At 41.6% G+C, this 26133-nt stretch overlaps 1 protein-coding gene across 5 annotated transcripts in view; it reads right to left on the bottom strand.

Annotated features, from left to right (window-relative positions):
- Positions 1-26133, bottom strand: part of LOC123499410 (hornerin-like) — a 55127-nt gene that overhangs the window by 19784 nt on the left and 9210 nt on the right. For all 5 annotated transcript variants that reach the window (XM_045247374.1, XM_045247372.1, XM_045247373.1 and 2 more), the window contains 4 exons: positions 15948-16058; positions 11009-11130; positions 8992-9142; positions 6155-6339 (listed from right to left, as the gene is read on the bottom strand). In XM_045247374.1, the coding sequence (XP_045103309.1) occupies positions 6155-6339; positions 8992-9142; positions 11009-11130; positions 15948-16058 (569 nt within the window). The remainder of the gene's footprint in view (positions 1-6154; positions 6340-8991; positions 9143-11008; positions 11131-15947; positions 16059-26133) is intronic.

Genomic DNA, 26133 nt, shown 5'->3' with positions numbered 1-26133 from the left:
TTTGCAGTGTATCTTGTGTCTCTGTAGGATATTTTGCCTTTTTTTCGTGACCTTAATTCATCCTTTCTTGTTTATCCAAAGTTTTTATTCAGATTCTGTCACCTAAGAGTTTTTTTTCACTTTCCTTCGTCATCCCTTTCAGCTTATCTGCAGTGTATCTTGTGTCTCTACAGGATATTTTGCCCTCCTTCGTCACCTCAATTCATCCTTTTTTGTTTATCCGTTCTCATCTAAATTTTTTCACCTACATTTTTTTTTTTTTCACTTTCCTTCGTTATCGCCTCTATTTTCTTTCACTTCTCTTCCCCTCTTCGTTTTCTTTGCGTCTGTGATCCTTAACTAAGCTGTCAGGAAATTTCATTTCTTCATCGTCACTGTCCACGCCAATGTGTGCTGTCAGTTTGTCTCGCCCTGTCAAGTTTTTACGTCGGCCCGACTCGCCTCGTCTTGACTCGTTCGGCTTTCCCTGCCTCGGCCTCTCATTGTCACCCCCGCCCACTCCTGATAGTTTTTCTTGCCCTCTGTCTTTGTCTCACCTGCCAATGGCCCAACTCTGTGCTTCTCACTCCTTTCAATCCCACATTTACACTTTTTTTCGCTCGGTTTTTACTCCATTTTTCCAATAAGCAGAACCTCTATCATTCCTGCCACTTTCGTCACCCTCCCCGTGATGTGTGCACGTAACGCATCTTCATGGAACTAAGTAAGAGTCACTGGGCAATAAATTCAAGTTGCGAGGCGAAAACGATCTCGCCGAAGTCAGGCAATAAGAAGAACCTCCATCAAGCCTGCCACTTACGCCACCCTGTCCCACCACACGCACGAATCTCAGTCGAAGTGGCTAAACATTAAATCCTAAATAAAAGTCTTCTGACAGCTTAAGACGTAACACTTACCCAGTACTTTCAAATACTAGGATTTCATAAGGACTATTTTCAAAGGATAACGATAGATAAAAATAAAGTCTGGTTTTCACATGACCTTTCCTCTAACCGAACAATAAATCCTTAATGTGAATCCTCAGACAATTTAAGACGTGACACTTACCCAGTAATTTCTAACACTGGGATTTCATAAGGACTATTTTCAAAGGTCAAGGATATAAAAGAGTCAGTTTTTCACGGGCTTTCCAACAGCCGAACACTAAATCGTTAATGTGAATCCTAAGACTACTTAAGACGTGACACTTAATTTGTATATTCAAGCACTAGGATTTCATAAGGACTATTTTCAAAAGCTAAGGACATTAAAAAGTCTGGTTTTCACATGTCCTTTCCAGTAACCGAACAAGAAATCCTTAATGTGAATCCTCAGACAATTTAAGACGTGACACTTACCCAGTAATTTCTAACACTGGAATTGCATAAGGACTATTTTCAAAGACCGCGGAGATAAAAAGGTCTGGTTTTCATTCACATGTCCTTTCAAGAAGCCGAACACTAAATCGTTAATGTGAATCCTAAGACTAATTAGGACGTGACACCTAACTTGTATTTTCAAACGCTAGGATTTCATAAGGACTAATTTCAAAGGACATAAAGATAAAAGTGTCTAGTTTTCACATGTTCTTTCCAGTATCAGAACACTATATCCTTAATGTGAATCCTCAGAATACATAAAACGTGACACCCTGTATTTTCAAACACTGGGATTTCAAAGGCTACGGATATAAAAAGGTCAGGTTTTCACATGTCCTTTCCAATCACCGAACACTGAATCGTTAATGTGAGTCTTCTGAATGCTTAAGACAGTATGACATATGACACTTAACCCTTACTGGAATTTATAAGGAGTATTTACAAAGGCCACGGAGATAATAGGCCTACTTTCTTTACGGGTGTTCTTTTGCTAGATAACACAGAATCCTTGTTAAAACTCTCGCTGGATTCATGAGAACATCCTTGAAAGCCCTATTAACTTTCACCGGGGCCTGCTGGAGTAGTGAAGACAAGACACTGAAACGAGTGATAGTGCGGTTCGTTGTCAGTTTATTTTACTTGATTTTATTGAGCAAAAAATAAAACAACAGATACTAAAAGGCTTCGCTACACGACCGTTTCGCTGCTGACGCTGTGTAAGATATATTTAAACTTCCAAAATCAATAAAATAAACAATAAAACTAACAAAAACACAGAAGAAAGGCAGGAATATTCACTAGTGATGATATTAACAACGTAAAACACAAATCTTATAACACCTGAAGGGATTAAATTGGAAAAAAAAAAGACTTTGGAATGTAAAGAAAAAAACTTTAACCTAAAAGATGAAATTTGCTCAAGAAAAAGAAATAATAATGACAAGTAAGACAATAAACAACAACAACAATAACAACTACTAAACGCAAATCCAATGACACATGAACTAAAAAAAAAGAAAATACACACACACACACACACACACACACACACAGAAAAAAAATAATAAAAAACAACAAATGAATAAATAGAATAAAACAAAAAAAATACCAAAACAAAACACATGAACTTGAAAAAAAAAAAGAAAACACACACACATACACAAAAAAAAAATCGAATCAGAAAAGAAAAAAAAAAAAAAATAACAAGAAGCGCCGAAAACGTAAGTGGTGGCGAAATCTCCCGCGGCAGTAAACAAGATGGAGGGAGTATTGAGCCATCGGGTATCAGATATTCCGGGCGGCACTGACAGCGATGGCGTGGCGGTCCTGATGCTTTTCCCTTTATCCATTTATTGACCAGCGGGGAGGAGATAGAGGGTAGAGAGGGGGTGGGGGAGGGGGGAAGGGGGAATGCCGCAGTGCTAAATAAGGGAACATTACATACTAGGTCTCATCTCCGCCATGATTAGAACAGGCGAGGGGAAACTTGGGAAGGGTAAAGAAGTTATTCGTGGTCACTGGTGGTGGTGGTGGTGGTGGTGGTGGTAGTAGTAGTAGTAGTAGTAGTAGTAGTAGTAGTAGTAGTAGTAGTAGTAGTAGTAGTAGTAGTAGTAGTAGTAGTAGTAGTAGTAGTAGTAGTAGTAGTAGTAGTAGTAGTAATGGTGGTGGTGGTAGCAGTAGTAGAGAAAACACAAAAACAAGAATAGGAACAATAATAATAATAATAATAATAATAATAATAATAATAATAATAATAATAATAATAATAATAATAATAATAATAATAATAATAATAATAATAATTATGATAATAATATTGATAATAGAAATGATGAAAAGAAGAAGAAGAAGAAGAAGAAGAAGAAGAAGAAGAAGAAGAAGAAGAAGAAGAAGAAGAAGAAGAAGAAGAAGAAGAAGAGGGAGAAAGTTTCAGAATAATAAATAAAGTCATTTTGGAAACGCTAATAACTAATCTCTCTCTCTCTCTCTCTCTCTCTCTCTCTCTCTCTCTCTCTCTCTCTCTCTCTCTCTCTCTCTCTCTCTCTCTCACACACACACACACACACACACACACACACACACACACACACACACACACAGGACACAGGTGCCTCTAGGGAGGGTCACCGCCCCCTGTGTCCCTCCACCCGTTGCCTCCATACACGGCGTAAGGTAGGCGGCACTCCACTCCCTCCACATTCTCTTCCTCCACCTCCCCTCTTCCTCTATCTTGTCCCTCTCTGCCACCGTAGAGGGCAGGGAAGGGAAGGGAAGGGGTCGAGAGGGGGAATGAGAGAAGACAATAGGGGAAGGTAAAGAAGGGAAGGAGAGAATGAGGGAGAGAAAAGAGATAAAGGATAGAGAGAAAGGGAAGAGACAAGAGAAGGTAGAGAAAAAAAAAAGAATAACGGTAGAAGAAAGGGGTGAATATGTAGAGGATAGAGAGAAAAGATAGTGGGAAAGGAAAAGGAGAGGTACAGAATGATACAGAGCCGGGAGAAAGGGAGAGTGTGAAAGGGAGAAAGAATGAATGGAGAAACTGAAGAGGGAAAACAGGAAGCAATTGAGACGAACAAAGAGGTACTGAAAGAAGATAACAGAAGAGGAAGATAGAAAACAAGGAAGAGGCTTTTGAGAGGAGGAGAAACAAGGAACGGAGAGAGACAGAGAGATAAAGAGAAGACAAGAAGGAAGCTTTTGAGAGGAAGAGAAAGGAATGACGGAGAAGAGAAAGAGAGATAGAGAAGAAGACAGGAAGGAAGGAAAGGTGAGAAGGAGGAGGAGGAGGAGGAGGAGGAGGAGGAGGAGGAGGAGGAGGAGGAGGAGGAGGAGGAAGGAAGTTAAGAATCCAGCTAACATTCTGACCTAGATCGGAAGGGAGAAGGTAGGTCACATTTGGGTTTAGACGTCTCATTCTTCTTCCTCCTCCTCGTTTCCTCTCCTCCTCCTCCTCCTCCTCCTCCTCCTCCTCCTCCTCCTCCCACGTCACCGCATTCCTCATGATTTTGACACTTTAAGAGAATTTTATACATTCCAAAGGCGAAGGTGGAAGGAAATGAGGAATGAGGACAGACTTGTTGGCGGAAAGTGGACAAGAAAATGAGGAAAATGAGTGGAAGAGAGTGACGGAAAAGTGGCCACGAGGGAAGGGAAGGTTATAGTGGATAAACAAACAGAGAGGGAGAGGAGAAAGGGGGAGTGGGAAGGAGAGTTAAGTGGGAGGAGGAAGTGAGTGGGAGGAATGTGTGTAAAGTGTTCGTGGGTCAACAACACCTACACTAACAACTTCATTGATTTTAAAGGTATGTTGTCTTGTGAGGGAGAGAAAGGAGGGAGAGAGGGAGAGGAGGGAGTGAGGGAGGGAGAACACGCGCCTCACTCACTTAGCCAGCCAGACGACAGACACACTCACTCATGAGGCTACACATTCGTGACAAGACCGCTGGAAAAAGAAACAGAGGAAGCAGACACATACCAACATACAGGCATACCAACACAAGATCACTCAGGCACGTCAGCTGATTCACACTGTACTGTACGAGTCCATATTAAGATTTCGCAAGCTAAAACAGTACACGCGAGCGAATGTTAAGTAAGTTTTTTGTAATGTATGTAGTCTAAAATTTGCCAAAGAAAACCGTATCTAACGTTGCTTGATTATTGTCGTTACTAGTGCCAATGTTAATCTCTTTAGTAACAGGACGCGTTTTCACATTCATTCTGCTTACTATTTGGCGATTTTATACAGCTTCAGAAACTTGTGTGGGGGATTAAAATAGCTATCAATTTTCTGATCTCCATCGATCCTTCCAATGCAAATAAAATCGTCTAATCACACCCACAACTCATGGTGAAAATGCGTCCTAGTATTGAAGGGGTTAAGAGTTTGCAAGCTAACCTTCGCAGTAAACGCGAGCGAATGTTAAGTAATGCTTTTCTAATGTATGCATTTTAATATTTGCCCAGAAAAAATTACCTACCGTTGCTTAATCAATGTCCTTAGTAGTGCAAATGTTAGCCCCATCAACACCAGGAAACGTTTCCATATCTATTATGCTTACTATTTGACGATTTTCTACAGCTTCAGAAACTTAATGTGGAGATTAAAACAGTGAACTTCAGGCCATTAATCTTCTGATCTCCATAGACCCTTCCTAATGTAAATAAAATCGTCTAATCACACCCAAAACTCGCTGCAAAGATGGGTTCCAGTACTGAAAGGGTTAAGATTTCGCAAGCTAACCCTCACAGTAAAGCTTTTCTAATGTATGTAATTTAATATCTGCCCCAGGAAAACTTACCAAACGTTGCTTAATCATTGTTCTTAGTAGTGCAAATGTTAAGGGAAGCTACGAGAAACAACGCGCAGGTGTGAATTCCTGTTTATAAGTTCGACTAGTACCATAAAATGTAAACAGAGCAAAAATACAACTACAGGCAATAGAAGATTTAAACTATTTCTGTCTTTTATCATTACTCGTCACTTCTCTCGCTGTTTATCGTCTCCTCGTGGCTCAAACTTAACCCCTTCAATACTGGAACACAATTTTAGCTCGAGATTTGTGTATTATTAGACCATTTTATTGACATTAAAGAGTCTATGGAGGGCAGAAGATTAATGGCCACAGTCTTCACTATTTCAATCCCCATATGAGTTTCTGAAGCCGTATAAAATCGCCAAATAGTCACCAGAATGAATATGGAAATGCGTCATAGTACTGAAGGAGTTAAAAGGTCCAATAACTTCACTCATTTCTACTTCAATCAGAGGAACCTGTCAGTACTAAGAGCCTCACCTTGGTCCTGGATTTGAGTCTCTCCACGGCCTGGTTATCCGCCGGGGACCTGGGCACGCGGGTACTCTGCTCACGGCACCAGCTGATGTGGCGATCCGCTGCTTTGGGACCGAAGTGACGCTCGCAGTGTGGACATTTGACGTAATCTGAGGGCACACTGGAGACTGGGCCCTGTTCATCGTCATCTGGTGGAAGGAAATGAGAGTGTTAGCATAGTAAGAGGATCTGGTAGTGTTCATATGTTGCGTACCGCGACTACACTGTGATAGCGTAGGAGGGTTTTTTTTTTTTTTAAGAGGGGAAAACTGGCCAAGTTTAATTTCTGATGCTGTATAAAAGCGCCAAATAGTAAGCAGAAGGAATATAGAAACGCGTCCTGGTATTGTAAAGGTTAAGAAAACTAAAGAAATTTGCTTGAGTATCTATAATCAGTAGGAACAGAAATTGTGCAACTCCTCAGATCCAACATGACCGAGGCTTGTATTCTTGTATTCTTCTGCACTTAACTTCCACTATTTCAAAAGGCTTTATTTATATTTACACGAATTTTTAAGGTGTTTTTACGGTTCTAGAGGCAGAGTGACAAAATTTCTACATTATTAACTGGAGAAACACGCTTGAAAACCCCACTAATCATCTATGTAGCCTTGGAAAACAATCGTGGTGAGAGAGCAGATCGTTTCTGAATACGGACCTGAGTATGTAATGTAAGGCAGGAAGGTGAAGGGGTTTGTGGCACCATTCAGCTTTCTTACTAAGGCCTTATTCTGAAACCACCATCACTGTTTTCCAAAGGCTCCAGTGTTTTTAGGGGTATTTTTATGGGTCTGGTAATGGATTGGCAAGATTTCTAGTTTATCAAAAGGAAAAACTGTCTTAAAAACTCGGCTGGTCGTCTCTGTGGCCGTGGAAAATTGTCGTAGCAATACACAGTCCTGCTCTATTTTTACTTCATGTTACTAATACAAGTCTGGTTTGTTTACTGTGCATTGTGTTCTCCTAGTTATGGCCATCAATATTCTTCATTCCTTTCCACACCCCTTCCCCTCTCCCTCACTGCGACACTCATTCCACCCCTCTCCCCTTGACCCTCCTCTCCGCCTTCTCACATTCTCCCCTCTCCTCGTCGTCTCACTCACGCCTTTCCCCTCGTATCACATTGCCTCTCACCACTACTATCACTGTTTTTTTTCTCACTTTTTTCACGCTATCATATTCGTAATCTTTTCTACCACACACACACACACACACACACACACACACACACACACACACACACACACACACACACTTCCCCTTCCGACCGCCACACTTCCTTTAGCTCTCTCCTCACCACTCTCTCTCTCTCTCTCTCTCTCTCTCTCTCTCTCTCTCTCTCTCTCTCTCTCTCTCTCTCTCTCTCTCTCTCTCTCTCTCTCTTTATTAGACGGCACCCACTTTCCCTTTCTATCATGGCGCGGGCCCTCACCTTTTCCTTCCCATTTCTGACACTCCATTTCTCTTTCCTTCACTCCACACATTCCTTTTCTATCTTTTCTTTCTTTTCTTTCACTCCAGACACACCCCTTCCATTCTTCCCCTCTCTCCCAATACATATATACGCTTCTTCTACCTTTTACTTTCTCTCACACTCCAGACATGCATACTCCTCCCATTCTTCTACTCTCTTTCATCCCATTCAATACCATACATACCCATCTCCCACCTTTCTCTTACTCTCCCACTCCAGACACTCTCCTCCAACATTTCTCGTCTCTTTTCTCCCACTCCCTTTCTCCTCCTTCCCTTCTACCAACGTGCGGCGCCTTATGACCTCGTTGCAGTGGTGATAGTGTCTGCCAATCAATCTATCAGTCGCTAATGACGTTCCTTATCTTACCGTATTTTTCCCTGTTTTATTCCTCCTCCTCCTCCTCCTCCTCCTCCTCCTCTTCCTCTTTCTTGCATCACTTCTTCAATATCTTAATGTGCTTCTCCTCTTTTTCTTCTTCATTATCCTTACATTATCTATTATTCACCAGTATCTCATCCTTCTCTTCCTCCTACTTACATCCTTTCTTCAATATCTTAACCTTTTCCTCCTCCTTCTCTTTCTTGTTATCTTTACATTATCCAACATTCACCAGCCCCTTCTCCTTCTCCCCCTCCTCTTTCTTGCATCCTTTCGTCAATATCTTAACCTATTCCTCCCCCTTCTCTTTCTTATCATCTATACATTATCTATACATCTATACCATTCACCAGCCCTTCTCCTCCTCCTCCTCCTCCTCCTCCTCCTCCTCCTCCTCCTTCTTGCATCCTTTCTTCAATATTTTAAACTGTTCTCCTTTCTTTCTTCACTATCCATACATTACCTATAATTTACCAGTTCCTCCCTCTCCTGCTTCTCCTCCTCCTCTTCCTCCTTACCTGCTATTCCGTCTTCCGAAATACTCTGCGCTCTCAACACATTTTCAAACGCCATACAGATGATTGGCCAAGTTCTCAAGAGTGTTTCTCCTATACATAATACAGAAACCTTGTTGATTTATCACAAGTAACCATAAAATCAGCCCTAACCTTTTGAGTACCATGACGCCCTTCCATATTAATTCTTCTTATTATAAAGCGTTTTATATGCCGCTTCAGAAATTCATGTGGGGGAATTAGATTAATAAGGACTGTGGCCATTAATATTCTGACCTCCATATACCCTTCCTTGATGTCAATAAAATGGTCTAATCGTACACAAATCTCAAGGTAAAAATGTGTCCCAGTACTGAAGGGATTGAAAAAAAAATTGTCAACTAGAAACCTGTGAGTGTAGTTTGGAGTACGTGCTTCATTGCTTCACTCACCATTCAGCCCCTTAGCAGCTCGAATCGCTCGCAGAAACTCCCGGTGCCTCTCTCGCCATTTGGTCTTGCTTTTCTGGTGACTCTTGCCCTCTAAAGACTTGGCGGGGCCCACGTCAATGCCCTCAGTCCGCTGCTTGGTGGAACAGAAGCTCTGCGGGGTGGGGAGATTGGCAAAGGTCACGGGAGCCGAATATTTCAATACGCCGAAGAAGCAGTTTAAGTTCGTGTTTTGGAGGAAAGGTTAGAGAAAATGGGTTTGTTGAGAGAGAGAGAGAGAGAGAGAGAGAGAGAGAGAGAGAGAGAGAGAGAGAGAGAGAGAGAGAGAGCAGATAAAGACGTAAATAAGGGAGGGGGAAAACTAAATACAGATAATGACTCGGAGGAAAGGTAAAATGGTAAAATGAGGAGAAACAGGAGGAGGAGGAGGAGGAGAAAATGCAAGGGCGGAGGCGGGAAGGCGAGAGAGAGAGAGAGAGAGAGAGAGAGAGAGAGAGAGAGAGAGAGAGAGAGAGAGAGAGAGAGAGAGAGAAGGGATGAAAAGCAAGTCACTGTCAACGCCCACGGAAATCTATTGTACACACACACACACACACACACACACGTACATAGTTACGATTTTGAGGTCATATGTACGTTGGAAGTGTGTGTGTGTGTGTGTGTGTGTGTGTGTGTGTGTGTGTGTGTGTGTGTGTGTGTGTGTGTGTGTGTGTGAGGTGAAAGTTTGTGTACTTAAGTAGTGTTGACATGACCTTGAACTCTTCCTCGTCTCCTTTCACTCATTCATCCTCCCTTCCTTCTCCTCTTCCCTTTGTTCTCCTCTCTTCCTGCTCTTCCGTATTGCTTTCTTTTACTTTCTTCCTTCCTTCCTCCCTTTCTTCCTCCTTCTTCCTCTTCCTCCTCCTCCTCCTCCATGCCGTTCACCTTTCATTCCTTTAACAGGTGGGTGTTGATTACGTTTGACAAATAAACATATGCAAATGATGTTATGTCCTTCCCTCCTTTTATTCAACTTCTTCCTCTTCCTCTCTCTCTCTCTCTCTCTCTCTCTCTCTCTCTCTCTCTCTCTCTCTCTCTCTCTCTCTCTCTCTCTCTCTCTCTCTCCACTTAAAATTTGGAAAGTCGTGTTTTTTGTTACTTTCTCTCTTTTCTCTTCCTCCTTCGTGTCTTCATTATCTCTCCATTAGAATAAGAAGACATCACTCAGCTCTCTCTCTCTCTCTCTCTCTCTCTCTCAACACGTTAAAAAAACTAAATATTTTCATTTCCTTCACATTTTTCTTCTTTTCCTCCTCCTCCTCCTCCTCCTCCTCCTCCTCCTCCTCCTCCTCCTCCTCATCATCATCTTTCTGTCTTATTAAAATAAATAACTTAATCCTTACCTTCTTTTCCTCCTCCTCCTCCTCCTCCTCCTCCTCCTCCTCCTCCTCCTCCTCCTCCTGTTGTTCTCCCAAAACAAGTAAAAGATCATTAAAATTTCACCTTTCTCCTTCATCCACACCACCACCTCCTCCTCCTCCTTCTTCTTCCTCTTCTTCCCCTCCTATTATTCGGTCAGAATTTTTGCTTCTTTCCTCCTTCACCACCTCCACCACCACCTACTTCTCTTCCTTACATGTTACACCTCCTCCTCCTCCTCCTCTTCTTTTTTCATCCTCTTCACTTGCTTTCTCCTTCACCACTTCTTCCTTTCTACCGTTCCTCATCTCTTCTTCTACATCATTTCCATTTCTTTCTCCTCTTTTTCGTCTTCTACATTTTTCCTTCATCATCATCTTTACCTTCCTTCTCCTCCTTCTACTTTATCCTACACCTAAACTCCTACCTCTTCTTATACTTTTTTATCATTCATCCTTCACTACACCTTTGTCCTCTTCTTCTTCCTCCTCCTCCTCCTCTTCTTTACATCCATTCTTCTACACATCTTCCTCTTCCTCTTCTTTGTCATCACCCTAACATCTTTTCTCTTTCACCAGCAACTTTTCCTTCTGCCTTCCTTCATCTCCATGCAATCCCTCACCTGGCGTCTCTTCGTGGATAGCTTCTCGCACACCTTCCTGTGACGACTGAGGGCCTGTGGGTTGAAGGTTCTATTGCAGATGGTACACGGCAGCAGCGTCACCGTCTCCTCCTCCGGGAACTCTAAAAACGAGAGAGAGAAAGGGAGGAGGGTCAGATGCGATGTAAGAGGTAACACTAAGAGGCAACATGTATTCAGAAACGTTTTGCTCTTTCGCCACGATTACAGAACAAAGAGGCAGAGAATAGTTGATGTATTCTAAAGCTGCTTTCAAAAGGTTCTAGTTGAAGTGACGCGAGTTTCAAAGGGTGTTCTTTTAAGGCTCTAGTGATAGATTAACAGGGTTTCTACATTATTATCGGGAGAAACACTCGAAAGAACACGGCAAATCGTCCCTTGTGGATTTGAAGAGAGAGAGAGAGAGAGAGAGAGAGAGAGAGAGAGAGAGAGAGAGAGAGAGAGAGAGAGAGAGAGAGAGAGAGACTGTGCGTTTCTGAATACGAGCGAAAGGGCGAGACACAACACAAGGAAGACTGTGTTCAGAAACGGTTTGTTCTCTCACCACGACTGTTTTCAAAGGCCACAGAAATCATGACCCAGATTCTCATGAGTGTTTCTCCTATTAAAAACACTGAAATCTTGTAAATCTGTCTCTAGAACTATTTTCAACACCATTAAAAGACTCTTGTAACTTAGACTGCAGCCTTTTGAAAGTGATTGAGGTGTAAATGGAAGTGTTTCAGGATAAGGCAATGGAAAGAAAAGCAGAAACACACACAAACAGAGGCCAGATAAGAAAAAGAAAATAAAAAAAAAGACAGACAGACCAATGCAATTCAAAACACTGAGATATGAGTGAAGTGAAGCAGAGGTGGTGAGATTGAGATGAGATGAGGTGAGGTGAGGTGAGGTGAGGTGAGGGTATTGGTATCGTGGGTTTGATCTAAGGCGCCACAAAAACAGGGTCACATAGCGCCAATTAAGGAGAGAGAAGAAAATAAGAAGAGGAAAACAAAAAAGACACAGGGAACTGAGGGAGAGAGGAGGGAAGGAAAGTGTAGGTGTGGATGTGGGAAATCGTATATGGGAATGATGAGAGAGAGAGAGAGAGAGAGAGAGAGAGAGAGAGAGAGAGAGAGAGAGAGAGAGAGAGAGAGAGAGAGAGAGAGAGAGAGAGAGAGAGAGAGAGAGAGAGAGAGAGAGAGAGAGAGAGAGAGAGAGAGAGAGAGAGAGAGAGAGAGAATCAAAGAATACAAAAAGCTGAACACGACACACACACACACACACACACACAAAAATACATACAAACATATAAACATACGTACAGACAGACAAAGAGACAATAATGACAAAGGGAAACTTGAAATGCCAAGGAAATAGAAGAGGAAAAGAAAATAACATAACGGAAGAGAAGACGGAGATGACGAGTGGAGGAGGAGGAGGAGGAGGAGGAGGAGGAGGAGGAGGAGAGGAGATGAAGATGATGATGATGAGGAGGAGGAGGAGGAAGATGAGAGAAATTGGGGAAGTGAAAGTCATGAAAAAAAAAAGCAATTTGTTTCACTTAGAGAGAGAGAGAGAGAGAGAGAGAGAGAGAGAGAGAGAGAGAGAGAGAGAGAGAGAGAGAGAGAGAGAGAGAGAGAGAGAGAGAGAGAGAGAGAGAGAGAGAGAGAGAGAGAGAGAGAGAGAGAGACATTAGGTACCAGAATAGCACTATTTCTGAGTTTTAATTAGAACATTCAATGTAATTCGCACCCCTTTATGATTACAGTTTACGAGAGAGAGAGAGAGAGAGAGAGAGAGAGAGAGAGAGAGAGAGAGAGAGAGAGAGAGAGAGAGAGAGAGAGAGAGAGAGAGAGAGACCAAAAACCAGTTACAGACTCAGGTAAGCATAAATTCAGATTACCACAATAAAAAGTGACCCCGAGCTGGCTTTTCTTGGTGTGTGTGTGTGTGTGTGTGTGTGTGTGTGTGTGTGTGTGTGTGTGTGTGTGTGTGTGTGTGTGTGTGTGTGTGTGTGTGTGTGTGTGTGTGTGTGTGTGTGTCACGTCACGCTATACTGTTATTGTCACCGTTCCATTACAGCTATACAGCCACAATAACAACAATAACAATATACATCATCACCTTGGGCTTCCTATACAGAGACGCCATCAATAAACACAACACCACCACCATCACCACCACCACCACCAGCACCACCACCACCACCACCATAACCACCACCATAAACACCACGACCATCACCACCACCACTACCACCATAACCACCACGACCATCACCACCACCACCACGCTACCACCAACATCACCACCACCACCACCACCACCATAAAGAAAAAAAATAATAAAAGGGAAAGATAAGCAAGAAAAACAAAATATACAAATAATAAGAATAAGAATAAGAAAACCAACAAGAACGTAAAGATAGGGAGAGAGAAAGATGAAATAAATAAGAAAGACGAACGAAGGACAAACAAAAAGGAGAAAAACGAGAGTGAAAATAAGAAAACTAGCAACAATGAAAAAATAGAAGAAAAAACAGAAAGATGAAATAAGTGAGAAAGACGAACAAAGGGAGAAAAAAAAGATAAAATTAAGAGGCATTCACCAGGACCACTACCTTAACCGTGCCTATTTGTTTACATTCAGTGTCGTCATGGCAATGGATGCAAACAGTTAGGGGCATGAGAGTCAGGCCCCTATCCAGAAACGCTTTGCTCTCTCACCATGACCATTTTCCAATACCACAGAGAGAACTAGCAGAGTTTTCAGGAGTGTTTCTTCTTACGATAAACTAGAAAGCTTGCCAATCTATCACCATAACCATAATAACACCCATAAAAACACGAGCATCTTCAACTAGATCCTTTGGAAAGTAATGATGGTGAGAGGGCAAAACTTTTCAGAATACAAGACACAGGCGTTTCAGAATACGAGACTCAGACCTTTGCTCGCATTCAGAAACGGCTTCCCCTCTCACCACGACAACTTTCAAAGGCCACAGATACAACTAGCAGGGTTTTCAAGACAGTTTCACCTTAAAATAAACTGTAAATCTTGCCAATCCATCACCAGAACCACAAAAATACCCTTAAAAACACGAGAGTCTTCAACAAGAGCCTATGGAAAGCAGTGACGGTGAGAGAGCAAAGCGTTTCAGAATACGAGACTCAGATCTTATCCTCCCTGACCTCCACCTCTGCCATCCTCCTTGCCTCCCCTGCACCACCCGTGACCCTCGCAACACCCACACCTCGGGGAGAAAGCTTAGACATGGGAGGGAACATGGGGACACGGGGTTACGTTAGGAGACAGGGAAAGGGAAGGATAGATAGATAGATAGATAGATAGATAGATAGATAGATAGATAGATAGATAGAGATAGAGAGAGAGAGAGAGAGAGAGAGAGAGAGAGAGAGAGAGAGAGAGAGAGAGAGAGAGAGAGAGAGAGAGAGAGAGAGATTGATTGTAGGTTAGAACGAGAAGCGGAAATAGAAAATTAAGAGATTAAACGCAATATTGAAGAATAAGTAAAGATTATGAAGGGAAGAGCGATAGAGAGAGAGAGAGAGAGAGAGAGAGAGAGAGAGAGAGAGAGAGAGAGAGAGAGAGAGAGAGAGATTATACACACGCATACAAACACGAAAAGATAATTGAGCAGCTTAGCAAATCGTGTCAATGGCTGAAACACACACACACAAACACACACACACACACACACACACACACACACACACACACACACACACACACACACACACACACACATCTTCCAAGTCACGTCAACAAAAAAGGGAGGTAAACAAAGGAGTGAAGATAAGAAAACAAAAGATAAATGGACAAAAAAAGATTAAAAAAAAAATGCAAAATGAAACAACTTTCAGACTTTTCGTTCACCTGCTAAAGATTATTTCAGGATATTCACTTTTTTTTATTTCTTCATTTTTTTTCGTTTTTTCTTTCATTTCGTTCGTGTTTATACTCTGTCCTTGACCTGTTTTGTCTTCACGCTTGAGAAAATTACAGACTGTCATTATTTTTTTAGTTTCTCTCTCTCTCTCTCTCTCTCTCTCTCTCTCTCTCTCTCTCTCTCTCTGCATATACATTTCTTTTGCATTCTTTTCTTTCTTGTGTTTATCTTTTCATATCATTCCTATTTCTCTTTTCTTCTATTTGACAGTCTATTTTTTTCTATTTTGCTGCATTTCCTATTTCTTGTTATCTTTTCTCAGTGTTCTTGTATTGCCTACACCTATTTTAATTTCCTTCTTTGCATAATGACCTTTTTCCTTTACTTTTTCAATGTATTTTTTTTCTTTCCTTCCCTCTTCTACTCCATTTTCTTTCCTAAGTCGACATGTTTCCTTTTATTTTCATTTTTTCCCTGCGTATCTTTGTATGACCATTCTGTAAGTCTTCTAACTGTCTCTCTTTCCTCTGTAATAATCTATCTGTCTCAAGTGTTCCTTTGTTTTGTCTTCATTTCTCTCTCCTGCACAATAGTCAGCTTGTCTCCCGTGTTCTTGTATGTTTTCCCACTTTTCTGTCTTTTTATGGAGTTTAATTTCCACCCCCAAGCAGAGAATACGAGGCCATTTCAAGAGGTAAAGAGGCAGTGATTAAGAGTAATGTTTCTACTTCCTCCCCTTCTTTTATGTGTTTGATGTGTTTTTATACATAGCTGGCTCGTTCGTTGGTTCTCTCTCTCTCTCTCTCTCTCTCTCTCTCTCTCTCTCTCTCTCTCTCTCTCTCTGCTTTCCTTTCACAATCTTGTTATTTCTCAACGTCGTGTTCAAATGGCTAAACAACTTTTTTTTTTATCTCTCCTGCCACTCTCTCTCTCTCTCTCTCTCTCTCTCTCTCTCTCTCTCTCTCTCTCTCTCTCTCTCTCTGGACAGCATTGCAATTAGAAATATCAAAACGAATGAATACTGACCAGGAGGAAGCAGGGACGCCGGGGTCTCGGTAAGGGTCATCTTGAGCCTCGATCCCTCCACCTCCTTCCTCTCCTCACTCACTGCTGCAGGCTCGGCGGCGCACCCTGAACCTGCGCAAACAAACATGATGCAAATGAGTCCTAAAGAAGTACCGTATCATATTAGAACCTGTACATGAAGGATAAAAATAACTGTATCTGGAAGTTTTAGGGTAATATATTGATTCAAAGTAACAATAATGGCAACTAACACTAAGAAATATAATGCGGGTGGTAGCAAATCTCAAAGGAGCACCATGTCATGTTAGAACTTGCACATGAAGAATAGAGGTAATTCAAAGTAAAAGTAATGGTAACTAACACTAAGAAATATAATGCGAGTGGTAGTGAGTCTCAAAGAAGCACCAGGTTAATCCCACCATCAGAACCTGTGCACGGAAAGTAACATCAATAGAAGTAACACATTCATTTACGACACTAGTATCAAAGAAAAAAAAAAGTAGACATTGTGATGAGAAATATAATGCAAACAGTAGTGAGTCTCAAAGAAGTTTCATATTAATTCCACCACAAAATTTTAGAGAAGTAACAAATCAATTTACAGCAACATCAAAACATTTAGGAAAAGTCAGAACCAGTGAAGGGAAACGTAATGCAACAATGAGCAGCAAGTGTCAAGGGAGCAGCGAATTCATCTATAATAACAGTGACATAGAAACTGAAGTGATGACGAAAAAATATGTCTGCCATGTTTAGCTCTCTCTCTCTCTCTCTCTCTCTCTCTCTCTCTCTCTCTCTCTCTCTCTCTGATAAAAAATAAAATAACAATCAGTGAATTTTAAAGGACGTCACTAAGATAAAGATAACAAAAGAAGTCGACGATTTAACAAAAGTGGTATAAATAAATAAATAAATAAATAAAAATTAAGAAAAACAGGTAAGAAGTTAAAAATGCAGATCAACATAGAACATACGAGTTTAAAAGAACATGAATAACACAAGAGAGAGAAACTGTGCTGGCTAGAGAGAGAGAGGGAGAGGGAGACTGATTAGCAAGTCCCGCCAGTGCCTCTTTGCATGACAGCGGTAAGTTTAAGCCCGCTACATGTTACTCACTGGCCTGAGCTTAATTGTACACCTCCTACAAATAGCCCTTCATTACTTACACCCTTAGAGGATAGAAAATTAGTGATGGAGCAGAAAGAAAGAGAGAAAAGAACAAGGAAATGAGGAGGAGGAGGAGGAGGAGGAGGAGGAGGAGGTGGAGGAGGAATGCACTGCGGAGGAGGAGGAGGAGGAGGAGGATGGATGGTTCCCTTTCCTTTCTACAAGTGCAAATCATCAGAAAGTATCGAACCAGTGACGAAACGCTTCATGTCACCACTTCACCAATCGAGTCACAACGATCGCCACTGGCCGGGTAGAGTCTGGCTAACCTTGACTGTCAGGACGTGTTATTTATTCATACGTTAACAGACTTTTTTTCTATTTTCTTTCTATTTTAGTGGAGATATGGTGCGTTGGGGGATGAAGGAAAGGAACTCAATGCACTGCTTCATACATTATCCATTGCCAGTTTACCCACGCCAAGGTGAAGGGAAGATAGTGGAAGGTGATGACCCTTGACAGAATCTTCCTTCTGTCAAGCTAATATCATTTTAAGTAATTTTTGCCTGCCAGTATGAGACTATCAAAGCTTGTCATTATAAACGTGACCTAGAATACAGAATGCGAGAGAGAGAGAGAGAGAGAGAGAGAGTGTGTGTGTGTGTGTGTGTGTGTGTGTAATCTGCCTGTCTTGCGGGTCACGTGTTGGGCTCCCCCATGACTCGTGTGTGTGTGTGTGTGTGTGTGTGTGTGTGTGTGTGTGTGTGTAGGCGAGTGTTTAAGCCACTGGCACGATCTCTGAAGCTGCCTGATAAATCCTTCACCACTCAATGAAATAAAACAAAACAATAACACGGTATGCACTGAACCCCACTTTCAACACACTTTTAACACATAGACCTGCCCTTACCATGTCCTGAGAGAGAATTAGAAGCACCAAGAGTCAAGCCTTTCTATGCACAATCTCTCATAACACCAGGTTGAATCATCAGGATATAATGCACAAAGGAATTTCACATCGTTGAACTACTACAAGTGATATAAAAACATATATACTCCCAAACAAGTATTTACATAAGAATCTTCCCGGTACGGCGTGCAGGTGGGCGTAGCTCCTCCTCCCTCTGGCGACATCTGACCTTCACCTACACGGCTGGGACACGTAACGCGGCACAACTTGTCCAGTGAGAGATAGTGAGCCAATGAAAGTCCTCGCCCCTCACATCTTACTTCTAGACTTTTTTTTTTATCTTTTCTTTTTTTTATATGGAAGTTGTATGGAAGTTGCATCTCACTGCTACTCGCTCTCCAAGGATATTTATTTTGTCAGTATTTTTGTCTGTATGGAAGTTGTATGGATACTTCTCGTGACACATAACATTTGATTGGTGCGTGTCTTCAATTGTCTCTGTCCCTCACATATCAACTTCTTAACATCATCACATCTTAAGTAATTTTAATCTTTTCTCTTGTTTTTTATTTGCAAAGAATTGAACTGTCATCGTCCCCACATTTTACTTCTATACTTCTTTTGCTATCCTACTTTTTTACTGCTTTTTTTTCTGTATGAAGTTGCATCTCATTGTTACTCTATCTCGTGAAACATGACATTTGATTGGCGTGTCTTGAACAGTTCTCATCCCTCATAACTTACTTCTGCACTTCTCCTTTTTTTTTTTTTATGAAAGTTGCATCTCACTGTTTCTCAATCCCCAAGAATACTACTTCTCGTGAAAAACTACATTTGATTGGCGTGTCTTGAAATGTCTTTGTCCCTCACATCTTACTTCTATATTTTTCTTTTTATCTTATTTTCTTAGTTTTTATCTTTCTATGGAAGTTGCATATCATTGTTACTCGCCATCCAAGGATACTTCTCGTGAAACATGACATTTGATTACAGCGTGTCTTGAACTGTTTCCGTTCCTTACATCTTAACTTCTTTTTATCTTTTTTTTTTTTTTTTTTGTATCTATGGACGTTGCATTTCTCTGTTACTGGATCTCCAAGGACACTTCTCGTGAAACATTACATTTGACTGGCGTGTGTTAAACTGTCTTCGTCCTTCACATCTTAACTTCCATACATCTTATTTCATAGTATTTTCTCCGTGTTTTGTTTGTATGGAAGTTGCATCTCACTATTACTAGCTCTCCAAGGAAGGGTCACGTGGAACATTACATTTCAAAGCGTGTGGACTGAAAAGGCGTGGCTTACTCATCATGTTCATCTACACTCTTTTACACTTCCTTTATTCTTTTCTCTGTATTTCTGTGTGTGTAGAAGTAGCATCTCACTAGTTCTCCATCTCTTCTGCATCTCGTGAAACTTTACATCTGATTGGTGCGTGTTGAGTGAAGGGGCGTGGCTTACTTGTCTTGTTCATCTACACTAGCCTAGAGGTCTTCTCCTTCCGCTGCTTCCCTAATATGAGTCCCCTGCTGTGTCTGTCCCTTGCTTCTTCCTCCTCCGTGACTCCCATTCTTTGCCATTCTACATCAGTGCCACCCCTCCACTATCTTCTGTCAGTACTCAAGCTTAGATGGCATTTATTTGCATTGCCCTTGTTTATTTCACTTCAAAGAAACACGTGTTGATGAAAGTATTAGATAAAATGCAGGAGAAATTAAAAGAACAAGAACAAGAACAAGAAGAACAAGAACAAGAACAAGAACAAAAAGAAGAAATAGAACAACAAGAACAAGAACAAGAAAAAAAGGAGACGGAGGAAGAAGAGGAAAAATATGAATATGGAACAAGAACAAGAAGAACAAGATCAAGAACAAGAAGAACAAGAACAAGAAGGAAAGAAGGCGGAGGAGGAAGAGGAAAAAAAAAGAAACGAACAAGGAAACAAAGAAAAAAAAACAGAAAAAAGCAGAGGAAAAGATTTTAAAAGAAAATCAACACACTCATAAACAGCTCCACCAACAAACTAAATACCAAACAGACAAGAATTCCGGCAATGAGGTCACAAACACAAGGGGAAGAGGAAGAGAAAGAGGAAGACGAGGCTGACGGAAACAGTAATGCTGACGATGCTAATGACGAACTGAAGAACCGCAGGGCCCCAGAAAGAGAAGGAAGGGAAGGAGGTGAAGGGCGTCACTCTCCCACGAGGAAGTCAACTTAATGATGTAATGTGCCTTAATTACCAGCAATTTCACACGTGCCTGGATATCTTCGAAGGGAAAGAGAGGGAGAGGGAGGGAGAGGGAGGAGAAAGAGAGGGAGTGGGTCAGGGAGGAGAAGCAGGAGAGGAAAGGGAGGGTTCATTAAGGAAGGAAGATTAAAAGGCATGAAAAAGAAGTGGTTTTGTATGTAGATGTGGAGAGAGAGAGAGAGAGAGAGAGAGAGAGAGAGAGAGAGAGAGAGAGAGAGAGAGAGAGAGAGAGAGAGAGAGAGAGAGAGAGAGAGATGAAAGGAAACAGACGAGAACTTAATGATGATGGCAATGACTGAGTGAAAGAGAAAGAACACAAAGATGACAAAGAGATTAAAGAAGAGGATAAGAAAATAGCGAAAGAAAAAAAATATACTACAACGAAAAAAAAGGAAAAGAAAACGAAAAAGAATGAAACAAAGAAATGAAAATACGAATAAAAGACAGTTCAAAAGAAGAAAACTGAGAAAATAACATAACGAAGAAGAAGAAGAAGAAGAGAGAGAGAGAGAGAGAGAGAGAGAGAGAGAGAGAGAGAGAGAGAGAGAGAGAGAGAGAGAGAGAGAGTAACTATCCTGAACGTGAGAGAAAACAACAGGTCGCGGGAAGACATGGGGCGTGTGTGGGCGGGACGTGGGCAGACATAGCTGAGGCAGGAGAGAGAGAGAGAGAGAGAGAGAGAGAGAGAGAGAGAGAGAGAGAGAGAGAGAGAGAGAAAGATGTGGGCGTTCGAGTGGGCGTGACAGGGACAGGTGTGTGTGTGGTGTGAGCCGCCCTAGCCAGGCAGGTTACCATCGCCCACACCACACCCACATCCCCCTCGACACAGAGGGACAAAGAGATGGTGTGTGTGTGTGTGTGTGTGTGTGTGTGTGTGTGTGTGTGTGTGTGTGTGTGTGTGTGTGTGTGTTAAACTTGAGACATCTGACAATTACTATTAATCTCTCTCTCTCTCTCTCTCTCTCTCTCTCTCTCTCTCTCTCTCTCTCTCTCTCTCTCTCTCACACACACACACACACACACACACACACACACACACACACACACACACACACACCACACAAATCCTCATTCTGTAAATAAATAAACTCTCTCTCTCTCTCTCTCTCTCTCTCTCTCTCTCTCTCTCTCTCTCTCTCTCTCTCTCTCTCTCTCTCTCTCTCTCTCTCTCTCTCTCTCTCTCTCTCTCTCTCTCTCTCTCTCTCTCTCTCTCTCAGATAAAGCATCACTGTTACCACATCCTCCTCAATCACTACCTGAAGACACCTTAACTACCAAAGGAAACAGACTCCAACACGTAGACACCCAGCGCTCCTCCACCAGTGCCTCGCAGAACGCCCCTACACGCCTCTACAGCTGCCCCGCCTACCACTACGACACTACAAGCCACGAGAGACATTAATACTACGCAGCTTGAGTGATGATGGCATGTTTGTAACTCGTCATCACTCTGGCATCAACATTTTTAGCGATTAGTCACGGTTCAGGTTTGTGGATGCGTGTGTGTTTAGTGTTTACGTCTCTCGTTTTCTATCAGTTATAAAAAAAAAACTAGGATAAGTTAATGAATATATGAGTAAGCTGGTGTGTTAATCTCAGTGGCAGGCGATAAGTATTAGGTTCATTTATTAACTAAACGTATATAGTTTGATTTGGAATGGTGTGCGGCAGATTTTCTACGTCACATTTCCTACAGGACACATCTCTTACAAATTCAGCAGTTCTTAGAGTAGTGACATAATTATTACCTACATTGATCTTGCAGGGACACAGACAATACGTGCAGGAAATATGCTGGATACCGGGTTGCTGTGTGGGAAATGTGCTGGATGCCTATTTTTGTGTAGGAAATATGACCATCCATGTGTAGAGCATGTGGCAGTACTCCATTATTATAAATCTGTAAGAGAAGTGACCACGCCTAATTTGGAACAGTCTCGCTAAACACTGACCCAACTTTTCAGAATCGTCTCTTATTATTAAAGGTTTGGGGGAACGGTATAGTGAGTCGGTCTCTCTCTCTCTCTCTCTCTCTCTCTCTCTCTCTCTCTCTCTCTCTCTCTCTCTCTCTCTCGCAATTGTAGATATAACAGTTTTTTCTCATTTTTAGCACTTTATTCTGAACGTCGACAAACATTACGACCTTCGCTTTCTTTTTCCACCATAGACGTATTAGAGAGAGAGAGAGAGAGAGAGAGAGAGAGAGAGAGAGAGAGAGAGAGAGAGAGAGAGAGAGAGAGAGAGAGAGAGAGAGAGAGAGAGAGAGATTATACTGTTAACCACCATTGTTCTAAGTCAAGATGGTGAGAATTTAATTTACTAGAATGAGGACAACCTAGTAAGTCACGTCTGGATGATTGCTTCAAATTAGAATGTGTTACGATTATACGTCACGCACACACACACACACACACACACACACACACACACACACACACACACACACAACATCTATCTATCTATCTATGTATCTATGGAAGTAGTGAGTGTGTCGTGTCAGGTGTCGTGTCTCAGTGCCAGTGTCAGAGTGCCCTGCCACCCGCCCCTGAGTTGCACCTGGGAGCGGCAGTGACCTTCAACACTCACCACCAAAAACAAATTAGCAACACTAAAAAATGCAGACAAAAAAGCTAACCCGTCCCTGCACATACTGGGATCCACGAATATCAACTTCAAGAATCTAAATTATAAATATAAAAGTGGCCATAGGTGCACATGAGATCTTATCAACCTCTTCAGTACCATGACGCGTTTTCATATTCATTATCGTTATTATTTGGTGATCTGATACAGCTTTAGAATCTTACGTGGGGGATTAAGATAGTGAACACTGTGGCTATTAATCTTTAGACCATCATAGACCCTTCATAATGCAAATAAAATGGTCTAATCGTACACAAAACTCAAAGTAAAAATGTGTCCCAGTACTGAAGGGGTTAAATTGTGTAACTGTGTCCTTCATTAAAATTCATATCATACACTTCATTTAATTTTAGTGATGAGATAGAGATTAAATAAAACTACATGTAGAATGTTTTGCTTGCAGGCACAACTTTCAGGAGCAAGGCCAGCATGACTGAAGTTAATTGAGGCGTGGGATACAAATATTAATCAAAGACATTCACAATTCTTTTCAACACAACTTTCATACATTCTTTTCACATTCAACGTGTATAACAAAGATATTGCTAAACCCCTTCAGTACCATGACGCGTTTTCATATTCATTCTGCTTACTATTTGGCGATTTCATACAGCTTCAGAAACTTATGTGTGGATTGAAATAGTGAAGACTCTGGCCATTAATCTTCTAACCTCCATAAGTTGTTCCTGATGTAAACAAAACTATCTAATCATACCCGAAATTCATGGTAAAATAGCGTTCTAGTATTGAAAAAGTTAGTTAAGGGTATTATTTTCAGCTTTACTATAACAAATGTAGAGTGCCTGTAACTTCCAGCTGTTTAATGATATATACAAAAAAAATCTATAAAATGAAATAAAAAGTTGTAGAATGCTTGCGGGCACAACTTTCCACTGCAAGGCCAACGCGCCTCAAATCAAATGAAGCGTGTGATGTGAATGTCAATGAAACACGCTTACAAAATTTCCATCCATTTTTTCTTTCCTTAACCTCTTTAATACAGGGACGCATCTTTACCATGAATTTTTGGGTACGATTAGACGATTTCATTTACATTAGGAAGGGTCTAAGGAGGTCAGAAGATTAGTGGCCACAGTCTTCACTTTTCTAATCCTCACATAAGTATCTGAAGCTGTTATAAAATCACCAAATAGTAAGCAGAATGAATATGAAAGCGTGTCCTGGTACTGAAGAGGTTAATTGCATATTGACGAAATGAAATATAGAGCAACAGCCGGAGCAACATTACACTATGCACTTTGATCATTAACTTTTGAATACGTGTGATGTTAAGTGGAAAGGGAGAAAGAAACACTACTACATTTTTCTCTTTCAAGGATGTAACAGCGTATTAGCATTATTTCTTTAAGCTAGACGTCATTATTTTTTTTAAACTGACCCAAAAATATAAAATAAATACTTAACTAAACCAACATTTGATAAGAAGAAAAACGAGATAAATAAAAATACACGCCAAAGATAATCAACTATATTTCTCATATCACTTCATTTCACCTCAGTCCAGTCCAGCGAAGCATCACCCCTCTCTCCCCCAACACACACAAACACAAGCCACACTCCCTCTACCACCCACTAACGCAAAGCCAAGCAGTTCTGTGGGAAGTCGGTACCAAAAACAACGATACTGACTATACGATTCCTTAATTTCTTATGTATCCGACTCTAACTTCGACTCCACAACCTTCACCTCTTTAGAACTGGAACGCATTTCTATCTTCTGTTTTGGGTGTGATTAGACGATTTCATTTACACTAGGAAGGGTCTATGGAAGTCAGAATATGAATGGCCAGAGTCTTCACTATTTTAATCCCCACGTAAGTTTCTGAAGCTGTATGAAATCGCCAAATAGTACGCAGAATGAATGCGTGTCATGGTACTGAAGGGGTTAATGCCAACTCAACGGTTTCACTAATAACTCAATGAAGAAAAACCTACAAACAGTCCATGACCTTGTTAGTGTGGAGTCAGCGAAGCGTATCATGGGAGGCTAGAGTGGCCATCTGCCTGCACCCGCTGACCGCCGCTAAGTGTAGGAACCAGCAGGCCTCGTATTCTCAAACACTTGTGCGCTTCACTACCACGATTTCAGAAGGCAATTTACACTAGTTTTCCAATGTGTTTTTACATTTATAGAGACATAGTGACAAAATTTCTACTTTATTAACTCGAGAAACGCTCTTGAAAACTCGGCTAATCATCTTTGTGGCCTTAGAAAAAAGTCCTGGTGAGAGAGCAAGGCGTTACTGGATACGGAGCCAGAATTCACCTTCACCCAGTGCCCTCTGCTGTTCTGCTCGTGTACTGCAGTCACTTGATGTGTGTGTGTGTGTGTGTGTGTGTGTGTGTGTGTGTGTGTGTGTGTGTGTGTGTGTGTGTGTGTGTGTCTGTGAGTCTATCTGTGTCTCCTTTGTTTCCGTTCCTTTCATCACGACACTTGCCAATATCCGGAGTGTTAATGCTCCTGTAGCGGCCCTAGTAACACGCAGCAGCAGACTCGTTGGCCCTCATGAGGCAGTTTGTGATCTAACACTGATTAAACTGAAGCAAGCAATGTAGGAGTGTGAAATTGTGATAATTATTTAAGTCTAGTAAATCAGAATATGATGTGTATGTGGGGGGAGAGGGGGAATGAGAGGATGCACTTACTGATCTCAACACACACACACACACACACACACACACACACACACACACACACACACACACACACACACACACTCCTTCAGTAATAATTAAGTAAGGTTACTCCACCCGGCATACACACAACCACGCCCTTCCCTCTCCACTCCTCCATGCCCCCATTCTTCCCTCCACTTCCTTCCACTTCATCTTTACAACCCTCATACTGCTATACGTCTCTCTCTCTCTCTCTCTCTCTCTCTCTCTCTCTCTCTCTCTCTCTCTCTCTCTCTCTCTCTCTTATATCCAGTCAACCCAACAAGAAAACATGTAACTTTATTTGCCTACAATATTTACAAGCACTCAAACATACACACACACAACACACACACACACACTCTCTCTCTCTCTCTCTCTCTCTCTCTCTCTCTCTCTCTCACACACACACACACACACACACACACACACACACACACGCCCTCGATCGACCACCCATTCACTTGCCTTTCTCCAGCTAACCCCATTTTCTTTATTCGGGTTTTCATATTGTTTACCTACACTTGGACACCAGCACACGGGACACAACGATACATGCACGGCGCTAAACTACGTCAATTCGTCTTGTTTTCCATG

This window comes from Portunus trituberculatus, chromosome 49, assembly GCF_017591435.1.
Source record: "Portunus trituberculatus isolate SZX2019 chromosome 49, ASM1759143v1, whole genome shotgun sequence".
Taxonomy (NCBI): domain Eukaryota; kingdom Metazoa; phylum Arthropoda; class Malacostraca; order Decapoda; family Portunidae; genus Portunus; species Portunus trituberculatus.
Note: the sequence above shows the minus strand (reverse complement) of the source record. Positions and strands in the feature narration are given on the sequence as shown.